At 43.6% G+C, this 22,674-nt stretch overlaps 1 protein-coding gene across 6 annotated transcripts in view; it reads right to left on the reverse strand.

Moving 5' to 3' along the window:
* The window catches only part of Mpped2 (metallophosphoesterase domain containing 2), a 171,816-nt gene extending 155,200 nt beyond the window's left edge, over positions 1-16,616 (reverse strand). The window contains exons 1-2 of one of the 6 annotated variants that reach the window (XM_060371399.1): positions 16,599-16,616; positions 10,056-10,303 (exon numbers count right to left, since the gene is read on the reverse strand). In XM_060371399.1, the coding sequence (XP_060227382.1) occupies positions 10,056-10,183 (128 nt within the window). In that variant the 5' untranslated portion in view covers positions 10,184-10,303; positions 16,599-16,616. Of the gene's footprint in view, positions 1-10,055; positions 10,304-13,824; positions 14,616-15,545; positions 15,564-15,619; positions 15,639-15,753; positions 16,423-16,598 lie in introns of those variants that run through there. The other 5 variants (XM_021651470.2, XM_060371398.1, XM_060371397.1 and 2 more) reach the window with 5 other exon arrangements.
* Positions 16,617-22,674: the final 6,058 nt, after the last annotated feature.

Here is a 22,674-nt window from a genome sequence, read left to right on the forward strand (position 1 = left end):
AAAGTATTTATACAAGTTAGAAAGTTAAATACAAAATTTGAGTGAGCCATTTAACATATTTTAAGAAACATCAAAGTTTCAACATTCTTTTTTTTCTTTCCAATTCTTTTATTCTTTTTTATTTTTAATTATACTTTATTTACTTTGTATCCCCCCTCTAGTTCCCTCCTTCCTCCCCTCCCAATCCCTCCCTTCCTCCCCCTTCTCCACACACTCTCCTCCCCAAGTCCACTGATAGGGGAGGGTTTCTTAAATCTTGAAGAAACACAAATATTTAAACATCACACATAACACTGATTCAGGCAGTGTTTCAAACTGAATAAGTTTCAAAAGCAGAGGGTGTTAAATATAGGGTCTTAAAAGCAGTGGAGGTTTTTGTAACTGTAAAATACAGGGTAGACAGATAGCTCAGTGGATAAGGTGGTTGCTGCTTCTCAAGCCTGTGGACCCAAGTTCTGAGCCACAGTACCCATGTAAAGGCTGGATGCAGTGGCATATGTCTATAACTCTAGCATTGTGGCATAGAGGGAGTTCAGTGGCCAGCCAGCCCAGCCAGTCAGTGAACTCCAGGTACAGAAAGAGACTTTGCTTAAAAAAAAATAAGGTACAGATGACCTGTACCTTCCAAATAAATGCAGATGTTCATTCATACTCCCATTCATACCCAAACACATGTGTGCACACGCGTGCGCGCGCACGCACACACGCACACACACACACACACACACACACACGCACACAAGACACACCATGGTTTGATGACTTCATATTATCTCTAAATGTTAGCGCAAATCCAATTGAAACAAAATGAGGACTTTTTTTTCTTTTTCAAAACTCAAGATTTATAAAGAGCTAGTAAAATGTCTATGTTACAGCCAAAGGCTAAATCTTTCAAGGAATGAGCAAAGCATGCTACAGCTGCTTAGCTAGAGAATTTAATTGTTCTTGATTTCAGCTGTATGTCTTTCTTCAAAACACATTTTAAAACTATGTGCACAAACATGTAAAAAGTTTGAATCGTGGGACTTGGATACAGATCCCTAAAACCAAGTGAGAGTAAAGCATGCTCTAAGCCAATCAGTGTCAGTGCCAAAACAGCCCACAGCAAGATGGGAAAAGCCATCAGTGTCATCCAAGAATTATCAAATCTCTGAGCTGGAAGGTTTCATGGGCTGTCTGTACAAGAAATAAATGGGTCTGAGCAGAGTCCATGTTAAGAACTAGAGTCCTGCTGTCTTTTAAGGAAGCCAAGACAGAAACATTGATAATACTTGTTCCTGCTGGGATCTCTAAGCTGGACACTTACATTATCTGTTTACTGAATGCTCATGCTGGTTTGCTTCTCTGTTTTTAATCCATTTTTTACATTTTGCTCGTTTTATTTGATGGGGGTGGCATGGGGGATGCATCCATGCCATGGCAGGCTTGTGGAACTCAGAGGACAACTGACAGCTCAGGTCTCTCCTCCACGTGTGCGCTGGGGCTCACGCTCCAGGCAACAGGTTTGGCGGTAAGAGCCTTTCTCCTTTGAGCCATCTTGTCTACCTTAGTTTTTGCTTTCCTTCCTTGAAGCATGTAACACGAAATGGAACAAAGCATTAAACACAAACTGGAATAGCTTATATTTCTGATTTACAGTAAGAAAGGAAAAACAGAAAACACTGCAAAAAATGCATTTGTCTTATATGTACTTGTATTTCACCCCTTTGTCATCAATGACAGAAACTGGAGAGAAAAAAGTCTCCAAAACAAAACAATAAAAATATGTAAACCCAGGTACTGCAAGGGCCAACAAATCCAGCCATTTTCTGTAGTTAGTACTGCCACACAGACCAGACTGGAAGTGTTCTTTTTACATCCAAAGAGGGAGAGGCAGGCTGAATGGTGGTTTTCAAAGTGTCTATACTGATAAAGTATAGCCTAGCCATACTGGCATGCTATGGAAGTGAAAAAGGAAAAACGGTATGAGAAGAAGAGAGCTAAGTAAATCCTGAGAAAGGAGGAGCCATGCTCACACACAGACCTTCCAGAACGCAGGAGACTTTGCCTTTCTCAATTCAGAATGGCTCACATTGTTTTAAGATATGGTAAGCTGAGCAGTATTAGCCATCCTTTTATGTCTTAAAAATCTCACCTTTATAAGTTCTAAGAATCGCTGAATCCATCTCCTAAATACCTACTTCATCTTGTCTCTCCATCAGAGCATCACAGGCAAAGAAGTTGAGAGAAAGCCTGAATGAAGAGCAGGAGAGAGAAACATCCTGTGAAGGGGCTGGCTTGAGGCCTTCCAGGCATCAGGACCTGTCTGTCCACTAACTCTGGACATACTTCCTCTATCACCTTTCTTGGCCCCCAAAATTCAGAACACAAAAATACAGATACATCTGAGTGTTGTACGACTCAGCACATTGGAACTTTTTGAGGTGGGAGGATGGCATGCACAGGGTCAGTGTGAGATTCAGGGCTTGGGAGATGGCTCAGTAGTTAAAGAGCAGTCCTCACAAGCACCGAGGCTGGGATTTGATCCCAAAAACTCGTGTGGAAACACCAGTCATAGATATTCATGCTTGTAAGGCCAGCCCTGGGGAAGCAGAGACTGGAGGATTCCTAGGGCTCGCTGGCCAACCAGGCGCGTTTTACTGATGAGCAACAGGTCAGTAAGAGGCCTTGTGTCAAAGGAGGTGGATACTGTCCATGAGGATGACAACCATAGTTCTTTTCTGGGCCCCTGCTACTCCCCCACACATACCAGTGCATATAAGAATGCACACACACATACACATATACACAGACATACACAGACAAGCATACACAGACATACACATATAAATAAAAAAAAATCCAGATCTAACCCCAGATACGTTTTTATTTGTTAAATGATTTTCTCTCCCTGATATCCCAGTAGTCAAAGAAAGTCAAAACATTTCTACCCAGCTGTACAATCATACAGCAAGGTTCCTAAGAATAAACCCTTATGGACAAAATACCTAATCTTAGATTGTCTCGTGATCGCTTGAATGGTAATAGAGATATCTGCAAAATAAGGGAAAAGTTAGCTCGAAAAAGAAGTCCAACCATCACAGATCACAAGATGGCAGCCTGGGGGAATGTAGAAAATGATCTTATGTTAAAAAAAAATAACAATAAAAAAAAAAAGAGCAGGAAAGCAAAGAAAGCCACTGTTCTTTGTGTGAGCACCATCTAAAAAGGACCATTCAGTATCTATAAGGCAATTTCAGATTGAAAATACTTTTATAAATTATGGTCATGTGAACGTGCAGGCCAATGACAAACCTGAAATATGAAAGAGAATGCAGTTTTCTGAGAGAAGAATAGACTCTGCAAAACAGTTAGCACAGTCCAGTCTTGCAAGTAAAGAATGAACATCTACCTTGTTAGAGATTTTACTGGACCCCAGACGTTAATTCACTCACTGGTACTACCTTTCCCCAATGTGAAGGTTCTAGGTCACTTCTTTCCCATCCAGCATTTCTACGATGTCCCGCTCATATTCTTTCCCCACGGAGTAGCACTAAGAAGGTGGGGTTTATGTTCTTAATTTCAAATAGACCAAAACAGAGGGGGATTTGAGATAAAGAACAGAAATTCCAGGGAAAAAAGGGAAGCTACTCACGGCCATGGAGCCTGGTAGCTAGTGAGCAGCCCTGAGTGCAGAGAGGCCTAGCTCCCTGGCGATTCCATAGTTAACTGGTGGCTCCAACAAGAGCAGAATCCAAGTTCCCTGAGGCCCTCCTCTGTGTATGACAGCAAGCCTTTGATACACTGCTGCCTTCCCTAAAAAAGTTTCCTCATTGAGGTGGCTCGTTGTGGGGAGGGCATGTCTGCCTCATCACACAAGCCCAACAACAGCAGCTCAACCTCCAGAACTCACAAAATGGGGGATGGATACGCCCAGCAGACAGGAAAATTTTCTGGAAGCTCATGGGGCAGCGAGCCTGGAGGGTAGAGTGGAACAAGAGAGACCTTGTCTCCAAAAGGCAGAAAGAGAGCACCAACTCTGAAGGATTATCCTCTGGCCTCACACTCACGTGCACTTTGGCACACAGGAGCAAGCTGAACAGTATCTGGCTTGCTCCTTGACTGCATCATAAACAAGAACAGAGTGTCACCCTTAGGAAGCTAAGTGAGACCCAAAGAAAGGAGAAGACATAAGCAGAAGTAAGCCTTTAACACACACCTTGTAAAAAACACAAAACATAGAGGCAAATTATCATTCATTTGAAATGGTTTTACAAAATTAATTCCAAATATATAAAAGTGGATAATGGATAAAGGTGACTACCCAAAAATTGACACCAAGTAGTTAACAAAGCGATCATTAGTAAAACTGATGTTTGTCCTTACACATAAGCAAATATCAGCAAATATCATTTTTATGTAATAACTGTTTTAGTTAATCTTTTTTTTTGTTCTCACGACCAAATACTCTACAAGAAGCAACTCAAAAGAGTCAAGATCTGCTCTGGCTGGTGGTTTGATGAGATTCAGTCGACTATGATGGGGAAGGCATGACATTGGGAGCCTGATCACATCTCCACCCTTTGGAGATCAGGAAGTCCAAGAAGGTAAAACCTGGGCTGAACTAGCATCCCAAGGCCCATCTTCCAATGATGAAGTTGCTTCAGTGAGGTCCCATATGCCATGGCGCCCACAGCCTCCCAAAAAGTGACTGCCACAAGTGGCAGCCAAGTTTTCAAGCAGGTGTGAGTCAGGGGCCACAGCCACACCTCACCCTCCTTTTATCCTGAACTACAGATACCTAACACAATCCTGAGGTTAATGTGTTTCCTACCACATTCTCAAACAGGGAAAGGATGAGAGCTCAGATCAGATGATGCATCTATAAAAACTGTCTGAGTCTGTCATGAAGTGATTTTTCAGGCACAAGATTGCTTCTTGATTTTTCAGTGTCCAAACAACACGGATGAACGCTACACATGGCAACAGTGCAACGAGAACAAAGTTGGACGTTTTATATGGCCAAATAGTTCATAAACGTCTTAACCCTGTGGTCCTCATTAATACACAAGGCCACAATTACTATCATGTCTGTGTACCAAGTAGCACCTTTTGGTCCTGTATGTTCCCAAGGCTGCTGGTGGTAAACATAGGCATGAGCACTGAAAGGGATTCATTTAGGGCTAACAAGCATTATGACACTGAGCCCACTTCATAGGTGACAATCCTGAGACCCCAAATCTTTCCAATAATACAGTAACAGGCACAATTACACATTCTCAGCTGTCAGATCCTCTTTCTCCTGCTGACGTAGCCTGTGATAATCCTGCTAGGGGAACCAGAAACACTGACAAGAGTACATAATCCAGGCCCAACCTAAGAGGAGAAAACCCTGGGTGGTCTTCACTGAACAGCCATGTGGTACAGTTGGGACTGCCACTCTCATGGTGTGACTGGAGATGTAGGGTCCTTCCTGGCTGCTTATGATCCTGAAAGGCTGCTGACTTTGACAATGAAGAAAGTTCTACCCTAAATTCTACCAGGGAAAGCCTTACAGTGACTCCTTGCAGAAGACAAGACCAAACAGATCAGTAAATGGATGGAGGTGGTTTTGGAATAAGAAACTTGGAATCGATGAAACAGGCACTCATAACAACTGGCACAGACTGCTACTCAGAATTCTTCTACACCCCTTTACTTTCACAACCTTTTACCAAACTCAATAGGTGAAAAAAGGAAACTTGATTCCACTGGTGACAGCCACCTCTCTCTACATGATGCGACTTTCTTAGAGTCTGGTAAAGAAGCAAAGAGAAAGAAAATACTGGGGGCCTAGTAACTGAAGGTGTGGACACAGGAAAGTGCCAGAACAGGAGACAAGAGTTGGCTTCAAGGTTCCCCATAGACAACCCTTAAAACAAAACAAAAAAGAAGATAAATTAACCTCGGTAGTGTGACTGGCCATCCTGTTTTGCAAGAAACGAACAGGCTCCTCATAATAAAACAGGATTTCCAGTGCTAAAACTAGTAGAGCTGGAGGTACCTTATCAACACAGTTTTGGAATGTGTGATTAGGCCGCCCATCATTAAAAACACACAAGGTCTTTATGGCGTTTTCAGACCTAAAATGGTTCTTTAAATGTCCTCTCTAATCATCATTAAAAATACTAAATAACTTAGTCAACGTTCTGTTCAGGAAAGATGAAGGGCTTGTGGGCAGATGAAGACCTGTTAATTGTTAGGTTTCACTCATCTCGTCTATCAGTATAATCAAGAGTGAGTAAGAAAGGACTCATATTCTAGGCTAAATTTTGGTCTACTAACTCCAGCTGTGCTTTGATTTTCTTTTCTAAAGTCAGATAGGATTACTTAAAAAAAAAAGAAAAGAAAAGCCTACGTCAGAAGCAAATTCAAAGCGATGGTTCTTAGAAAGTCTGGTTGCAATCTTGTTAAGAGTTTATAGATAAGGACTAAACCCAAATCTCTTTAAACTGGGTGAGGGACCCAGCTCTAAAGTGGGTATGCTTTATAATGATGGCAACTGGCTCTTACTTGTTTTTGTCCCACACAGTGGCACTGTTTTAATTGCAGCCTTAGTAAGTCAAAGTTGAAAATAGTGCCAGTCACTTGGTGCAATTATTTACCTATGAATTCACTGATGCTTGTGGAAGGGAAGTTGATTAGAGGGAGAGCATGGACAAGGGCTAGTTATAAGGCTGAGCCGAGACAACCCATGTTAAGTGGGAAGTGAAAATTCCTTAATTAAGTTGAGACAATACCCACTGCTACCACTAGGTCAAGCAAAAGAAGACAAAGGGCTCTAGCATTTATCAAGGGTCTTCACAGACATCACATGGGAGTGAGAAAAGAAAGAGAATTCTTGAAGAATCAGGAGCAAAATAAATACATAATGCTTCCAGTAGAAAAGAAACACTAGCTATAGGAATGGACCAAAACTCTGCCGTGACATGTCAGAATTTTTCCAACAATCAGGAGGAAATTTTAGGCTCAATATCTCACAAGTACTTTCCAGTCACTTTGAGTTTCTATTTAGACAAAGCGTAATGTTTGTGATACAACAAAACCAGAACCTGATTGCAGTCAAGGAAGATGCCCAAGCGCCTACAACCTAGCAGGGGCTGTCATGACCTAGGCTATCAACCCGCAAAGCAATGGCAGGCCCTTAGATGAACAGGTAAGGCTGAGGCAGTGGTGAGCCATACTCCTGGCAAAGCATACCTTCGCCACCCCAGAATGACCCTGGATCCTCCTATCAGCATGTAATCAAATGTATTGTCAATCAGTAGATCAGACAGACAGGCAGGCAGGTACGTAGACAGATGGTGATAGATGATTGATAGAAAAACAGTAATAGTTAATATGACTGAAAAATAATAATATAGATAGAAAATATTATTAACATGACAAATAGATAAAAATAAGTGATAATGATAAAATAGTCGCAAATTTACATAAATATACTGTAAATAGATAGCTTAATGATAAATAATGAAAATAATTAAATAACTAAAACTAAATAGATAAAATATAATAGATGATAGTTGGGTAGGTAGATGATAGGAAAATAATAATAGATGATAGATATTAGACACAGATAGCAAAAGATAATAAAAGATGGAGGATAGATAGATAGATAGATAGATAGATAGATAGATAGATAGATAGATAGATAGATAGAAAAATAATAATAGAGGTCTTAGAAAAGAAAAGACAAGGAACTAGAGGGTCATGTGGAACAGACACAATAAATCATCCTGAATTGGGAAGAGAGTCCCAAGGCAGAGGACAAGAGGCTTCCTGTGGGTGCAGGAACTAAGCTAGCTCAGGACAAATAACAATCAGAGCAGAAAAGTGTCACACCTCTGAGAAACAGCTAACTCAAAGGCACTGAGACAGGACAGGACGGCCCAAGGTGAGAGGGAGCCAAGCTGAGCGGTAATGAAAGGGAAAACCCACACTGGAGCCACACGGGAGGAGACCCGATTCCCAGGCTGGAGTCGGGTGACAGGCTCCACAGCTGTCTAGGTTGCCTTTACAAACTTCATTTTTTGTTGTTGAGAAGTTTTGTTTTTAGGTCCCCACTCCGAGAGAGAGAGAGAGAGAGAGAGAGAGAGAGAGAGAGAGAGAGAGAGAGAGAGATTGAGAGGAGAGGGAGAGAGAGAGAGAGAGAGAGATATTGAGAGGAGAGGGGGAGGGAGAGAGAGAGAGAGAGAGAGAGAGAGAGAGAGAGAAATTGACCCTTTAAAGTTTTCACAGCTGGATCTAAGATCAGTTCTAAGCTTACACGGCTTAAAAACTTTGTCTGATCAAGCGGTCACAGTTCACCAGTGGACTCCTGTGGTCAAGAGCAAATAAGAGGATGTCTTCAGAGCTGAGCAGTGGCTGAGCCTTCCAGCCATTTCCCAAGGAATCTGGGCAGAGCAGCATTGACTCTGCCTCTCTGGAAACAGGATCCACAGAGGTCTTTGATATTCTCTAATACAAACATCAGTCTGCCAAGGCAAGCCAAGGTGAATCCTAAATTACGCCACACCCCGAGTTTATAACACACTTGAAGAAAAGGGAATAAATGGAAGCAATAAAAGGAGTATTTGAAACAAATACACTTATTGCTCAGAAAAACTACCATCTTAGCAAACCTCTGTCTGGCCCTCTGTCAGCAGTCCCTCACAACAATGAGCACATTCCCACACACAGCCAGCAGGAAATTCTTAGAAACCAACCTTTTGAGAAGATGTTTTTGTTCTTTTTTTTTTTTTTTTTTTTTTGTTAGTTTTGCTGTTGTTGCTATTGGTGGTGGTGGTGGTGGTGGTGATAGTCTTTTTGTTTTTATTTTTTCCTATAAGCTATTGTTTTGAGTTTCCCACTTTGCATAAACCTCATCACAGGTACTTTCAGAACTTATTACAAAACAGCACCCTGATATTTACATTAATATCCAAGCAATCAAGGAAAACAGCATTCTATTTGGTTTTATGTTTCTGAATTGGAGAGGGTGAGTTTGTGTGTGTGTGTGTGTGTGTAGGTTAGGAAGTGGGGGCTACTATTTTTTTTTAATTCCCAAATAAAACTGTTTCTGAAAGAAAGAGCTTGTGACTTGGATATGCCCTGAGTTCAAATCTGCCAAGAGTAAAAACAGCCAACAAAACCCTTACCTTTCCCTCTAGACTACATAATAGTGTTCAAAGACATTTGAGACTCGTGTCATACATCGGAAGGGGGCTCATAAAGAATGGGCACAAGGCCTTGAATACACAAGAGGGACGGTGACCTTCTGCCCCCTTCCACTGAAAGCCTGGCATTTCTGCTGCAGAGGACCAGACAAAAGCTAGTGTGTGACCAGGTGCTGTGTGTCCTTGCCTCTGGGTTTCTCCCATACTTTCTCCGTAACTAGTTTACTCCCTCATATCAGCAAGGGAAAGAAAAGTAAAATCCCCCAGACCAACTGTTCCAACTCTGCCTTAACCCTTTGTTCCCCATATTGTTCAAGTCTTGCATAATGCAGCCCACGTTTCACTAGCAAGAGGCGAGACAATGGATTTAGCAGTAGCCAGACAATTAGTTCCAATTAGGCCTATTTCCCAGCTGAATGTAAAGGCTTAGCGGGATAAGAAAATATTGGAGAAAATTTAAAGAAATATTTCACCATGGCAGTAAACAATATAAGGAACAGCAAACTGAACTGAGGGTGAGGTGACACTGCCAAAATTCACTGTGTGGCATTAGGAAAACACTGTAACCTCTCAGTTCTTACCTACAAAATGTGGGCAACTTGTAATAACCTTTCAGAAGATCAGAAGACCTAACGTCCTTTTGTGGTTGAATGTGCTGTAAAAAATGTGAATAGTTATGCGCATGCAAGGGGTTTCTCCTGGGCTACAGTTGAAACCACGGACCCATCAGTTTTGGAAATCACTGACTTCCACTCTCCCTAGCAAAAGGTTGAGAAAATAGTTTCCTTTCAGTTCGCTCCTCTTTTCTTGATTGCTATTGTTTTTTTTTTTTTTTTTTTTTTGTTTGTTTGTTTCTTTTTCACACTCATGGGGAATACTTACATATGTACATGTGGCGGCTGGAATCTGCTCTGGTTGATGTTGTAGTGTGTGAATGCCTGGGTGGGGTTTGAGCTGTACTCATCCACCGTTATGGTAACTTTGCCTTGAGAAGGAATCCCATGTGCCATCCTTCCTCCCTATAGGCATTAGCAATTCACAACTCTCCGGAGCAAAAGCTGGAAGCAGGCATGGTGTGTTTCAGCCAACCTCTGAATCCAAGGATCTACTCATCAATACCACTGTGCGTTCTAGAAGAAGAAGAAAAAAAAACATATACGTGTGTATGTGTGTATATAAATTTTTCAAAGATAAGAACAATAAGTAAGATGGTTCTACAACACATTAAGTTTGGAATCTAGATATAAAATTGGCTCAGAAAAAAATATTATTTCCTCAGGGATATAGCTGTTGCCAATTTGCATGTCCCTCAGAGTGGACGTTACACTACCTAGATGGTATCACTAGATGCTAGTGAATTGTCTCAATGAAGTTCAAACTAAGAATTCCTCTCTAATTATAATTATGGCACTTAACGTGAATTGCAGAAGGACCAAATCCACAGTTGCCATGGTGCCTAGCTATAAATGGTCTGTGCCTGAAGATTCTTCCAAGCCTTCCCTGCTAATTGAAATATTTGGCTCTTACAAAATTGGTATCACATTATACAATCACTTGAAATCTTGATGCCTCGATGAGCCACAGGATACAATGACAAATGCAAACTTAAGATCCTCTGCTCATTATCAGATAAATTGAACACACTGCACACGATACACATAAGTCTTGCAGACGCTTTCCTAAATATGCAATGCCTGGTACGTACGAACTTCTCTCTGGCCAAGAACTTTATGGTAAGGCCGATACTTCTTGCTAACCGTGGCCCACTTTCTCTCAATACTCTAGTCACTCAGTGGAAAGCCAGATTCTCACGGGATCGGTCAGTCACTTTGTAACCCTGACTTCCTAATCCCCTCCCTAAGGGAGCTTTTAGGGAGAGCAACCATTATATCTGTGGCCTCAGAATTGGTATAATTCTTACTAGCTGATCATATTTTCTTAGAAAAATTTCAGCAGTTCCAATTCAAGTGTCAGAGTATTAGTTGCTGTACGGGGTGTTTCTGGCATCAATAAAGATGCCTGTTTTTATGGCAGATGTTCAAAGATGGAGGGAAGCAAAGCCCTTGCATTGATGATCAATTGGAGGAAGCAGGAAGCACTCGTTGGATAACCCTTAGCTAACTTGCACTCTTCCGTATCAGAATTCATTTGCCATGTGCACCCTGAAGCTCCAGACATCTTAGCAACTATCTCAAAGAAAAAAAAAATATCTAAAATAAAATTAGATTGAAATTTGGCTCGAAACACCTTAAAATATCGAACAAAAGGCAGATGGTCAGCCATAGGCCACTTATTTTATTATTTTGCAACCCAGGGCTCCTGCAGTCCTCCGTATGCTAGCTGAGCTAAGAAATTCCACGGTGTTCTCCTTAAAAGATTGCTTTCTTCACATCAGTAAAGCAACCCAGGACACATCCCCCTGGCCTGTGTTCCCAGAACATCCCACAGCCAAGAGAGGAGCCACTGGCGTTCCGACATTTTTAACAAAACGTTACTTTGGGTTCTCTTTCTTCTTCCTGCCTTCACCGGAGGTAGAACTCCCTTTAAGTACTAGTTGATGGGCAATCTGGCCAGTAGCATTAGCTAAATCAAATCTTGCCCTGCTCCTCTGATATAGAGATATCAGTAAAGAACTGCTTACGAATCATAATGTGGCAGTTTTCATACTAAGTTTGCAGCTGTTTCCTTAATTTCCTACACAATTATATTTTACTGTTATTTTGCATAACAGTAAAACACAACACCTGCTTCAAATTGCAGTCCTGTTCTAAGTGCTGTAATTCTCTTTTGAGACACAAAGTGCCGAGACACAACTGAAGCACAGAGCTGCATAATTGCGTGGTTCTGGAAAGTAAATACAAATGAAAACATCTTCCTCTTACAGAAATGACTGTCATTAAAAAGAATCTTAGCCATCAAAGCACAGAGGGGGAAAATACACATTTTCAGAATACGAGAACTTACTGTTTGCATAAATTAGAGAGTGGTATAAAAATTACTTGGCAATTCTTATTTTTTCCTTCCATCAATGTCTATTGTGTGAGATACAGAACATTTCAGAGGCAATGGAAACCAAATTCATGTCTAGACCACTGTGACCTCAGAGTAAGTATCTGTACCCCTTGCCAGAAATAATCTAAATATTTAGGGAGAAAACTGACTAAATAGACTAAGAGAGCATACCCCAGAAATAAAATAGACATACTGAGTATTTACAGCATCTTGAAGTGGTTAGCATGATACTCTCTCAAGCCGTCCTGATTGAAGCCAACAAGAGGCCAAACTTACAAGACAGATTCCCACTTCTAAATGGTCCACTCTATCCTAAAGTCACCCTGCAGATTTCCATTTTCTGTCAGGAAACACCTATGCCTCTTTGCACCTCTGCCCCCAGCAAGGCAAACAATCTCTCTCCATCAGCAAGCCCAGACCCCTGCAATTCTGAAGGGCTAAATGGGTGGCTGGCACCTCATTTGAATTCATCTTTGCCTTGTTCCCTTTCAAATGTTTTATCGAAACAGTGCACCTGCCGGGTCTATCTTCTTTAATCTGGAGTCCTTTGAAGGAAATGTCAGACTGAGGCAGAGAGCTTCAAAACTTTCACAGCACCTTTGCAGACAAGCCAAGAAAAGGCTTATTAAAAAAAAAAAAAAAAAAAAAAAAAAGCTATGTTCAACTCCATCCATAGCCTCAAAATGAACATATTCTAAGACAGCTGTGTGTGGAAATTTGGAAGGATGGGGGGAGCTCTCGGTGACAAAAACCATAAACAAAACCTCTTCCCTTCACATGAAATTTGAGGGAAAGCCTGACCCATGCAAGGACCCCATCTTAACCTTCTAAGGAGCTCTGTCACCTTGCTTCAAACATTCGGGCTGTAAAACCTTCCCAACCACATCCTCTCCTCACAGCAGTCAAAGGGAGCAGCTCTCTTTTCCTAATTTTATACTTCAATGCATTTTATCCACAAACAAAGGCACCCAGTACAAGATGCCAAAATGCCTAAAGAAAAATCTAAACAGGACTGTTACTGCCAAGCATTCACGCTGGTGTTAGTTTCTGTTTAAAAAAAAAAAAAAAAAAAAAAAAAAAAAAAGCCCACGTGAGCACATTGAGCATTTCCTAGACAGCAGTCACTTCTGTCCCTTAAGCTGCAGGACTGGAAATTTTCTTTTCCAGGAACCCACTTGGAAAAACCTCTTAAAGTCTGCTGGCAAGGAAGGGATTAAAAACTGAAGGCTTAAATAACTGTCTCTACCTCCTAGACATCAGAAGTCCGATTTCCCTAAACTTTCAAAGCAACAATTTCTGACCCGCCGCCCAAGCCAAGCCCAGGAGAAATGAGCCCTGGATTTCGCTTTCCCTGTTTAAATAAAGGTGAGCATTTCAATCAGGAAGATAGCCGCCCCACCAACTGGGTGGAGGCCCTCTCGCCCCCGTCCAAACCCGCCAAATTTCCTTCTCTCCTCCTTCTGCCTCACGGATCCAGAACCTTTTTAAACTCACGCCCTTGCTCTTTTTATTCCCGCATGCGGGAGCAATGCCCACACGCCTCCTCCGCGGCTGCTCCGTTCGTTTATTTTTCTGGAGATGCTGACAAAGTTCCACGTGCCTCTGTCCACTAAGCTCCCTCCCTTCCAATCACACTTACACCTGAACTTGTCTCCAGCACTGCTGACACCCAGCTGGCACATTCTTTCGGAGAGGGAGGGCACGACTTTTCTCCTGAGCCCCTGACAAAGCGTGGGGTCTATATATAGTGGGGCGAGGAGGGGGCGCGCAGAATTCTCTACTTTGGATTGGTTTGTTTGTTTTAAATCTAGGGTGGGCAGACGGGGTGGGGTGGGGGCTACAGCTACTACTACCAACTACACACACACACACACACACACACACACGCCCTGCCCTGTCAGCTCTGGCCGCCTGGTCCTGGCCATAACTCCCTCTTCGTTCCTCGGGCGCGGAGCACCCGTTTTGCCACGGCCACCACCAGCGGCGGCGGCGACGTTAAGGACTCCCCGGGGTCGGCTAAGCATCTCCCTCCACCTTCCTCCCTCCCAGGACCGAGCGAGGACAGGCGTAGAACTCGGGCTCTGACGCCCGCCGCTGCCACCCTCGGTGGGGCATGTGGGACGCAAGCCCCCGGAGCGCGCTGGCATCTCCGGCACACACAGAGGAGCCCGAGTCCGCCACGGCCAACAGCCGCCTCCTCGCTCTGGGTCCCAGAGCTGCCGGGCGCCTTCCTGGGAGAAGCTGGGAAGGGAAGGGGAACCCAGCCGGCCAGCAGGCTGGAGGGGGTGAGGGATGGAGGCCACCGGCTCGTCCCCTCTTCGGAAGTCTTTCCCCTCCACTTAAAGTTGTATTTGTTCTTCCCCACCTGGACCTGCGAGCGTCTTCACCATCACAAATCAATTACACATTTTTTTTTTCATGACCCTCATTCGTTCTTAATTCCGGGTGTGTTGGGGGGCGGGGGGGAGCGCGCTATAAATCAACCCCGCTGCTCATCTTTCTATGCTGCTCTTTTCTTGCTGGGGATTCTAACGCCCTCGCGAACCTCTAGATTAAAAAAAAAAAAAAAAAAAAAATGCTCCCTTTACCCCCTAGGCCGCAAAAAGCCCGGGATTCAAAAGATCTTTTAAAGCCAACCTTGCCCCCAGTAAATGTAAATAGGAAAGGTAGGGGGGAAAAAAACACCACACACACACACACACACACACTCACACACACAACTACTACTTAGGTAGAAAAGAAACTGGGCGGCCACGGTTACTTTTCCACCCGGCCGTACCCCGCCTCCCAGCCCCCTCGCTCGGCAGGCTGCTCGGGTCGAGACCCGAGAGTCCGGTCGGGGCGCTGGGAGCCGGCGGAGAGGTCCGCGCGGGAGCGCTGCGCGCGCGGGCGGCCGGAGCACAAAGCTGCCCCGGACCGTCCGGCCACGGCACCTGGCCCGGGGCCGCGGCGGGCGCGAGGGGCTCGAGCCAACACAATGCCAGCCGGCCTAGGCCGGGGCAGCTGCCGCGCACGACCCCGGGACTCTCTAGTAAACAGAGCTCCGACTCCCGGGCCCCACCCCCATCCCTGCCGCCGGGCTCCGGCCGCGGGCTTTCGCGGACACCCTCCACCCCACCCCCCCTTTGCAGAGAAATCGGGGGGCGGAGGAGGGGGGGTCAGGGAGGTGGGGACCCCCCGCCCCACCCCACCCCGGAGAGGTCGGTGGCAGAGGGCTAGGTCGTGGGTAGGGAGGGAGAAAGAGGGGGCGAGATGGGGAGTGGGAGGAAGGTCGGCTACGGCAAGAAATTCGCTCTGGCTTGGGGGGCGGGAGGGAGCCAATTCGCTCTCCCCGGGTCCTCGGGTGTCCACTCGGCCAACCTCAGGGTCGGCGGGGCCACCGCGCTCCGCAGCCCCCGCGCCCTCGCACGCGCCTCTGACAAGGCACCTCTCACCCGGGCTCCGCTTTGTGTGTGCATTTTTTTTTCTCTCTCTCTCTCTCTCCCTTTCCTCTGGCGCCCGGCACCGGCCGCCGGCCGCCTCCTCCCCTCCTCCCCCGCCCTCCGCCTCCCTTCCCCGGGCGGATTACCTTTCCCGGGCTGCGCTCCGGGTCCCCGGGATGCCTTCAGCGCCCGGTGTGCGGGCGAGCCATCGCCGAGCCGCCCGAGCCGGCTCGGAGCAGCGCTGGGGGCGGCAGGGGCGAGGGGAGCCGGCGGGCCAAAACCTTCGACCCTGGAGGTCCCCGCCGCCGATCCAGCAGGGCCCGGGGGTTGGGGGGTGGCGGCGCGGGGGCGCGGTGCGAGCGGGACGCGGGGTCGCTGCGGGGCGGAGGTGGGGGGGGAGGTCGAGAGGACCGGAGCGGCCTCGATCGGGGGGAAGAGAGCGAGCGAGGGGGCGAGGAGAGGCGGCGAGGGCGCGGCGAGCGAAGGGAGCGCGAGCGGTGCAGTGACAGGGACTGCCACTGGGGTCAAAGGAGCACAGCTCCAGGAAGCTGGGCCGCCCAGGCGCCGCTCTCTGCGAGCCTCCCCGCCGAGACCCCGCGCCCTACGCGCCCCTGCCGTAGTTCCGGCCCACTCGAGCCCCCCACCCGCGCCCAGAGGCCGCGGGGTTTCCAGGAGAGGAGGGAGAGCGGAGGGCGAGGCCCGCAAGCTGCTGGTGCTCCTGGGTCAAGCAGGCGGCAGGAAGCTGAGCTGCAAGTTCACCATCGTGTGTGATCAGCTTGAAAATGATAGGGGTCGGGGAGATGGGGGCGGGCCACCGAGCGCTTGAAAAATAGGGGAGCCCCCCCCAGATGGGCGTCTTCTGCAAAGAGAGCACCAAGCCCCCGCCCCCCACTCATGAACCTGCCAGGCTCTGTCAGAGGTCCTGGCATAGCTCCAAAGCGCAGAACTCGCTGCAGGGGCAGGAGGAGCGGCTGGGGCACTGTGATCATACCGAGGGGGGCGACCCCAGGGTCCCTCCACTCTGCTCATCTGTGGCTTTTCTGCACGGTATCAAGACTCCCTTCTCCTCAACCTTCTCAAAGCGCCAGACGCACGCACACACACCCCTCTTGGGCTCTGCAATGTTGAGAAAGAAAAGGCCAACCCAGCTGGTGTTTTTGTCACCTTCAAGAAATAAGACAGGTTCAGGATAAGAAGGCGAAGTTAGGCAAAAGCTTTAATTGTTTCCGTACCCCCTCCCCCTTTGAATCACATTCTCCCTCTTCCCAAAGACCTGCACTTCAAAATATATATATATATATATATATATATATATATATATATATATATATATTTTTTTTTTTTTTTAATCAGAGTTACTCGAATTTTCTCTGCTACTTTAGAAACCTGGGGGTATGGGAGCTGTAACATTAATAATCGTGTGCTAAGGTTGGGGGGAGGGCAAGGTAAGGCTAGGAAAAGCCGCTGAAATGCTGGGACACAAGGCGTTTTAGAAAACTTGGTTGGCGCGGTTGTCTGAAGGATGAGGTGGCCCAGTGATGTGATGCCACTGTCAGAGCGGAAGGACTTGGAAGGCGACCAGCTCTAATTCCTTTCTAGGAGCCTGACTCCAAAACTCCGCATTCTCCGAAGGGAACTCTAGTGAACGTGCGTGAGAGAAAAACGTGGTGTGCTTAGTATACACTACATGACAACTGACTAGACGTCCTGGCTGAAGTTATATCCCCTAAAATAAAAGGATTTACGAAAAGAGCCATTTCAACCTGGTCGGTGGCCTCTGCTCTGAGACTAATTGGTTTCCAGGGTCTGGAGAGGCTGGAAGGAACCATATATTAGAAAGAAAAAAGAAAGAGAGAGAAAAAGAGAAAGAAAGAAAGAAAGAAGGAAGGAAGGAAGGAAGGAAGGAAAGAAAGAAAGAAAGAAAGAAAGAAAGAAAGAGAAAGAAAGGAGAAAGGAAAGAAAGAAAAGAAGATAAAGAAAGAAAAGAGGAGAAAAAGAAGAAGAAAGAGAAAGAAAGAAAGAAAGAAAGAAAGAAAAGAAAAGAAAAAAGAGAAAAGATAAAGATCAGACAGAATTCGCTTGAAAATATTTCTCTTTTACAATGGACGTCCCTGACACTTGAATTTTAAGTAAGCCATCTCTCCTGCTCAGGGAGAAACGAGGGGGAACCGGGCTTACTGTTGTACTTTTCATTGTAGAGCATGCCCAGAGTGTCAATGCTGGCCTGAGGTGATGGGAGGGAAGGATAGTGCCTTCCCCTGCCCAGCACAAATCACAGCAAGGGACACTGACTGACCTTAAAGGATGCCAAGGTGAAAGGGCACTTTTATATTTTATATTTTGCTTTTTTTTTTTTTTTTTTTTTTTTTTTTAAGATACTTGGTTGTATTTGCCGGGAGACTTAGCAGTATGCTTCTCTTCTGTAAAACAAAACAAAACAAAAAGTGTTGGTTTTTAAAAAGTTTAGACTGATTAGACTAATTTGATCAGTTCAAATAATAGCACTGTGCACCAACCCCCTTACACTGAGCAGTCAGTTGAAACAGTCTAACTAGTTAGAACTCAGTTTGGAATCTAAATCTGAGCACACAGACTTAAAAAAAAAAGGCACATGATGTTCTGTTTTAATGGAACATTTTAAAGAATATTTAATGTGATTAAAACATCCAGCATGTGGTTCTTAACAAAGTTGGTGGAATTTGTACCATTTTATTGAGTTAGGTAAATTGAGGAAAATAATATTTTAAACTGGACTTTTTCAATATAAGAAGAAATCAACCTTACTGGGTCCCTGTTTGTAGATCAATTATCTAGCAATGACCAACTTGTTTGTGCATTGCTAATTTTTATTCCCATAGGGCTATTAAAATCAAACAATCCCCCCCAAAAAAAAACAACCTGGAGAACTATAAGTGAACTTAAACAATAAATCAAGAACAAGAGGAAATCACTGTTCAAATAGTTCTCATTACATGGATATGAACTTAACATTTTGAGACATTATCCACAAATACGGGTATATGTACTAACAGCTTACTGTAAAATGCTTGGATGCCAACCACATCCATTTCCTGATACTCACTATCAAACCCTGAAAAAAAAAATCTCTCTTCAGAATGCATTTAGGAAACACAATGAGGAAAATATGGGGAGAATGTTGGACAAAAGCTTAGAAGCAAATGGTGCTTCCTTGAAAAAGTTCAATGTTTGTTGACTTTGGGGCTCAGCCGTCTGTAGGAAACACTGCTGGAAGGAACAGGAGACAATAAAACCTAGGTTAGTCCTATGGTCCTTTAAAGGAATAAAATTGTCATATTTCTTTGGATAATTTCTATAAAATTATATAAGATGTATGAAAAAAATCTTATGAAAAAAATCACAGCTGTGTTCCTTCGTCTTTAACTTGACTAAAATTTTAATAATCATTTCCATCAAAATCTGGGGTATCATTAGAAATGAGAGTGCCTTGTCGCACTATCGCTGAGATACAATAAAATCAATACTCAACAGCAAACGACTTCTTTTCTAACTCTTGAATCCTCATGGTACTCACTTTTTAAAACCGTTTCAGGTATTTTTATTGTAACCCCCGCCCAAAGTTGACAAACTATGCCTTATATTTCTTTTCCACATGCTACATTTACATACAGTGCACACATAGATGCTTGGAAATAGTTGTTTAATGACTATATGAGTCAATAGTTGAAAAAGCAAAGGACAGAACGCATCAATGAGTAAGTAAAATACACGATGAAGAAAAATCTATGCCAGAGCCACAAGAAAGGAAGTGATGTCATAAGGCTGGTGTTGGGAGAACCAAAACTTTAATTGTAGCCAAAATAGTCCATTTTAAAGGGGTTTTTGCTAGTGTCTCTAGAAATATAACACTGTTTTACAAAATTATTTTCTCAGTGATAAACTGAAGACTGTGCTGTGTCTAGACCATCTGAAATTTCTTTCATTAAATAGGTAGGATAACCAAAAGAAAAAGAAACAGGAGCAAAACTGGTGCCTAAGTATTTACAAAAGTAGTTTATATATTCTCAAGAGAAATCCATGTGATTAATCTGATCCTTGGATATGTCTTTTTGTATCACAGTCAAAATAAATATAAGAATAATTTGTGGGTTCATTTTATTTATAACTTCTTTTTGGTTAACAAAAATATACATGACTGAGAAAAATTCAAGGTATATTAGAATGAATAAAATTTTACTTCATGAAAAGTCTTATAATGAATACACTAGAAAAGGTAAATTTGATTTAGCTTTGCTGTAGCAGAAATAATAACAAGCAAGGGAGATATGAAAGTTTAATTATTTAAAGAATTATTAATTCGGTTTTGATATACATTGTAGCAGATTTGCATTGTTTTCTGCTATCAGTTTTTATATACTGTACTGAGTCTTTCCATGTGGTATGGTACCAATTTTGGACAAGTTGTAGAATGTGGAGCTACTTGGGAAAGACGAGTGCCTTCTCCGTGGAGCAGAGCTAAAATAACCAGATGAGTGATGTGGAAAGCCGTGTCATCTGGAGAACAATTTCTATGTGGGGTTTTTCAAGATAGGTAACTGGATTTGACAAGGTAGCATAATTCTCCTTATCTGGAAGAATAATTGAAAAAATAAAAATAAAAGGATGGATACAGTTTTTAAAACTGAATTTAGAACTGAAGAATCTGAAATTTTCCCCACTGTCTGATTAACATAATGGTTCAGTTACATAACTGTTACATTTTTATTTTTATTACATCTATTTATTTAGCACGCATGTACATACTGTGTACACACCGATAGGTAGGTGTGTGATGCCATGACATGTGTGTGGTATAACTTGCTGGATTCAGTTTCCTTCCTCAACTGTGTGGGACCAGAGGATTGAATTCAGCTTTTAGGTTTGGTGGCAAGCCACCGTGCTAGACCACCAACTGAGAGTTTGAAGACGTCGTCCTCGCTCTTTTTCAGCTCAGTTCTTTTTCTAAAAGTTTGAATTATTTACTTACTCACTGCCTAAGTGCATGTGGGTATTTTGTCTGCAGGTGTGTATGTCTGTGCACCTTGTGCATGGAGGATTTATTAGTGAAGACAAGGAGGATGGAATCTGATCCTTTGGAGCTGGAGTTACAGACAGTTCTGAACTGCCCCGCCATATGGATGCTGGGAATCAAACTCAGGTCCTCTGCAAGAACAGCCAGTGCTCCTAACCACTGAGCCATCTCTCCAGTCCTAGACATAGTTCTTATACTACGCTGAGGGTCCACTTGTGCCCAAAGTAGGGGTCTTTTCCTCATATTACAAAATACAGTAGCCTCTCAATATCCACAAATAGTTGCTCCCAAGTCCCCTCTGCCTCTCGAATTCCATAATATGAATAGGTTCAAGTCCTTCATATAAGATGGCATAGTACCGTCTACATTATGAACAGGCTACAGCAGACTTAACTCATTTCTAGGTTACTTCTAATACCTAATGCAATGCAAGTGCTATGTAAGTAGTTGTTAATACTGTTAGGGAACAATGACAAAAAGAAAAGCTGTATGCATCTTTATTGTAGATGCAATTGCTTTTTGAACATTTATATTGACAGCTAGTTGTGTCTGAGTGTACAGAACCCATGGTTACCTAGAGCCAGCTCACTACAGTCTCATGGGGTTGAGCGAAGGCTTCCTATGGAGGAAAAGAACACAAGGACATTAGGGAAAAGAGAATCCATGGTGGCCAAGTACTGAGAGCGGTGTTTTGTGCAGTGAGACAGAGATTTGGGGCAGTCTTTCACAGTGTGGAGAATGGATTTTAGGAGGCTAGAGTGAGCACAATGAGGCCAACAGGAAGGCTCTGCAGCCATTGTTTTGAAGGTGATGCCAACTTCCATGAGGGTTATGATGGAGATAAGTCATGGGAAGGCAAGGATGCATTCAAGAAATTTAAATACATTTTAGATAATAATTTTAAAAACTTTATCAGTATCTTGACCATCAGGCCGCCAGGCATGTGGTCCTCGACCACAGAGGCAGAGCTCTACTGTCTAGGGACCTCATCCTTAGTCCCTGAATTCCATTCCCACTCCAGCCTTTCTGTGTCTCCTTGCCATCCTCCCTACATCTTATATGTGCCTTTTGGAATCCCATATTTCGGGAAGAGCTCCGACACTAAATGCAGCACTAGTATAAAATGCTCCTAGCGTAAATGCTTGACACTTGCTTAGCCTAAAACATTCAGTGCTGTGCATTCATGTTTGATTTGTGGACTTGTTTTCTTTGCCTATGAAATATAAATGCAGAAGTATTTTTTTTTCTTTAAAAACTTTTCATGGGTAAAAGTACCATGTCTTATTTTATCAGAACTAATTCACTTACATTTAGTATTACACAGAAAATTCTAAGGGGGTTATTAACAAATGATATTTTTAAATGGAAATCTTCAAAGAGCTGCAGAGATGGTTCATCAGTTAAGAGCACATACTGTTCTTCCAAAGGAACCTTGTTCAGTTCTCAGTAATCCATGTCAGGTGGCTTCCAAACACCTATAACTCCACCTCCAGAGGATCCTGTGACTTCTTTTGGACTAGACACTTCAGGTGCCTGCACATATAAAGCACACACACACACACACACACACATACACAGACACTCATACATACACAAACACACACACTCTCAAAAACAATAATAAATCTTCAGTGAAGAAGTCTTTTAAGAAACAGATATGCTTCAGGGGGCTGAAATATAGACAGGGTGGCTACAGATAACTATTATTCTTTTGGTAATGGGATGGTTTTATGTGGACCTTGTTAGTCTTGAAAATAATCTTTTGTAAGAATAATAATCTAGTCACTGGGCTCCTTGCTTCAAGCTATGTCACTACATTATTTCTTAGCATCTTAGTCTGCTGAGAAGAAATGAATGGAAATTAATATAGACATTTAGGACTAATGAAATGACAACTATATTTTCCAACTTGACTGTTTTTCTTGGTGTTTATGTGCTTTGAAACTTCCATTTGTATTTCTTTTGTTCTCCAGATCCCCCACAGAGAGCTATAAACAAAAGAAGATTTCTACTTAAG

This window comes from Meriones unguiculatus, chromosome 18 (assembly GCF_030254825.1).
Source record: "Meriones unguiculatus strain TT.TT164.6M chromosome 18, Bangor_MerUng_6.1, whole genome shotgun sequence".
NCBI classification, from domain to species: Eukaryota; Metazoa; Chordata; class Mammalia; order Rodentia; family Muridae; genus Meriones; species Meriones unguiculatus.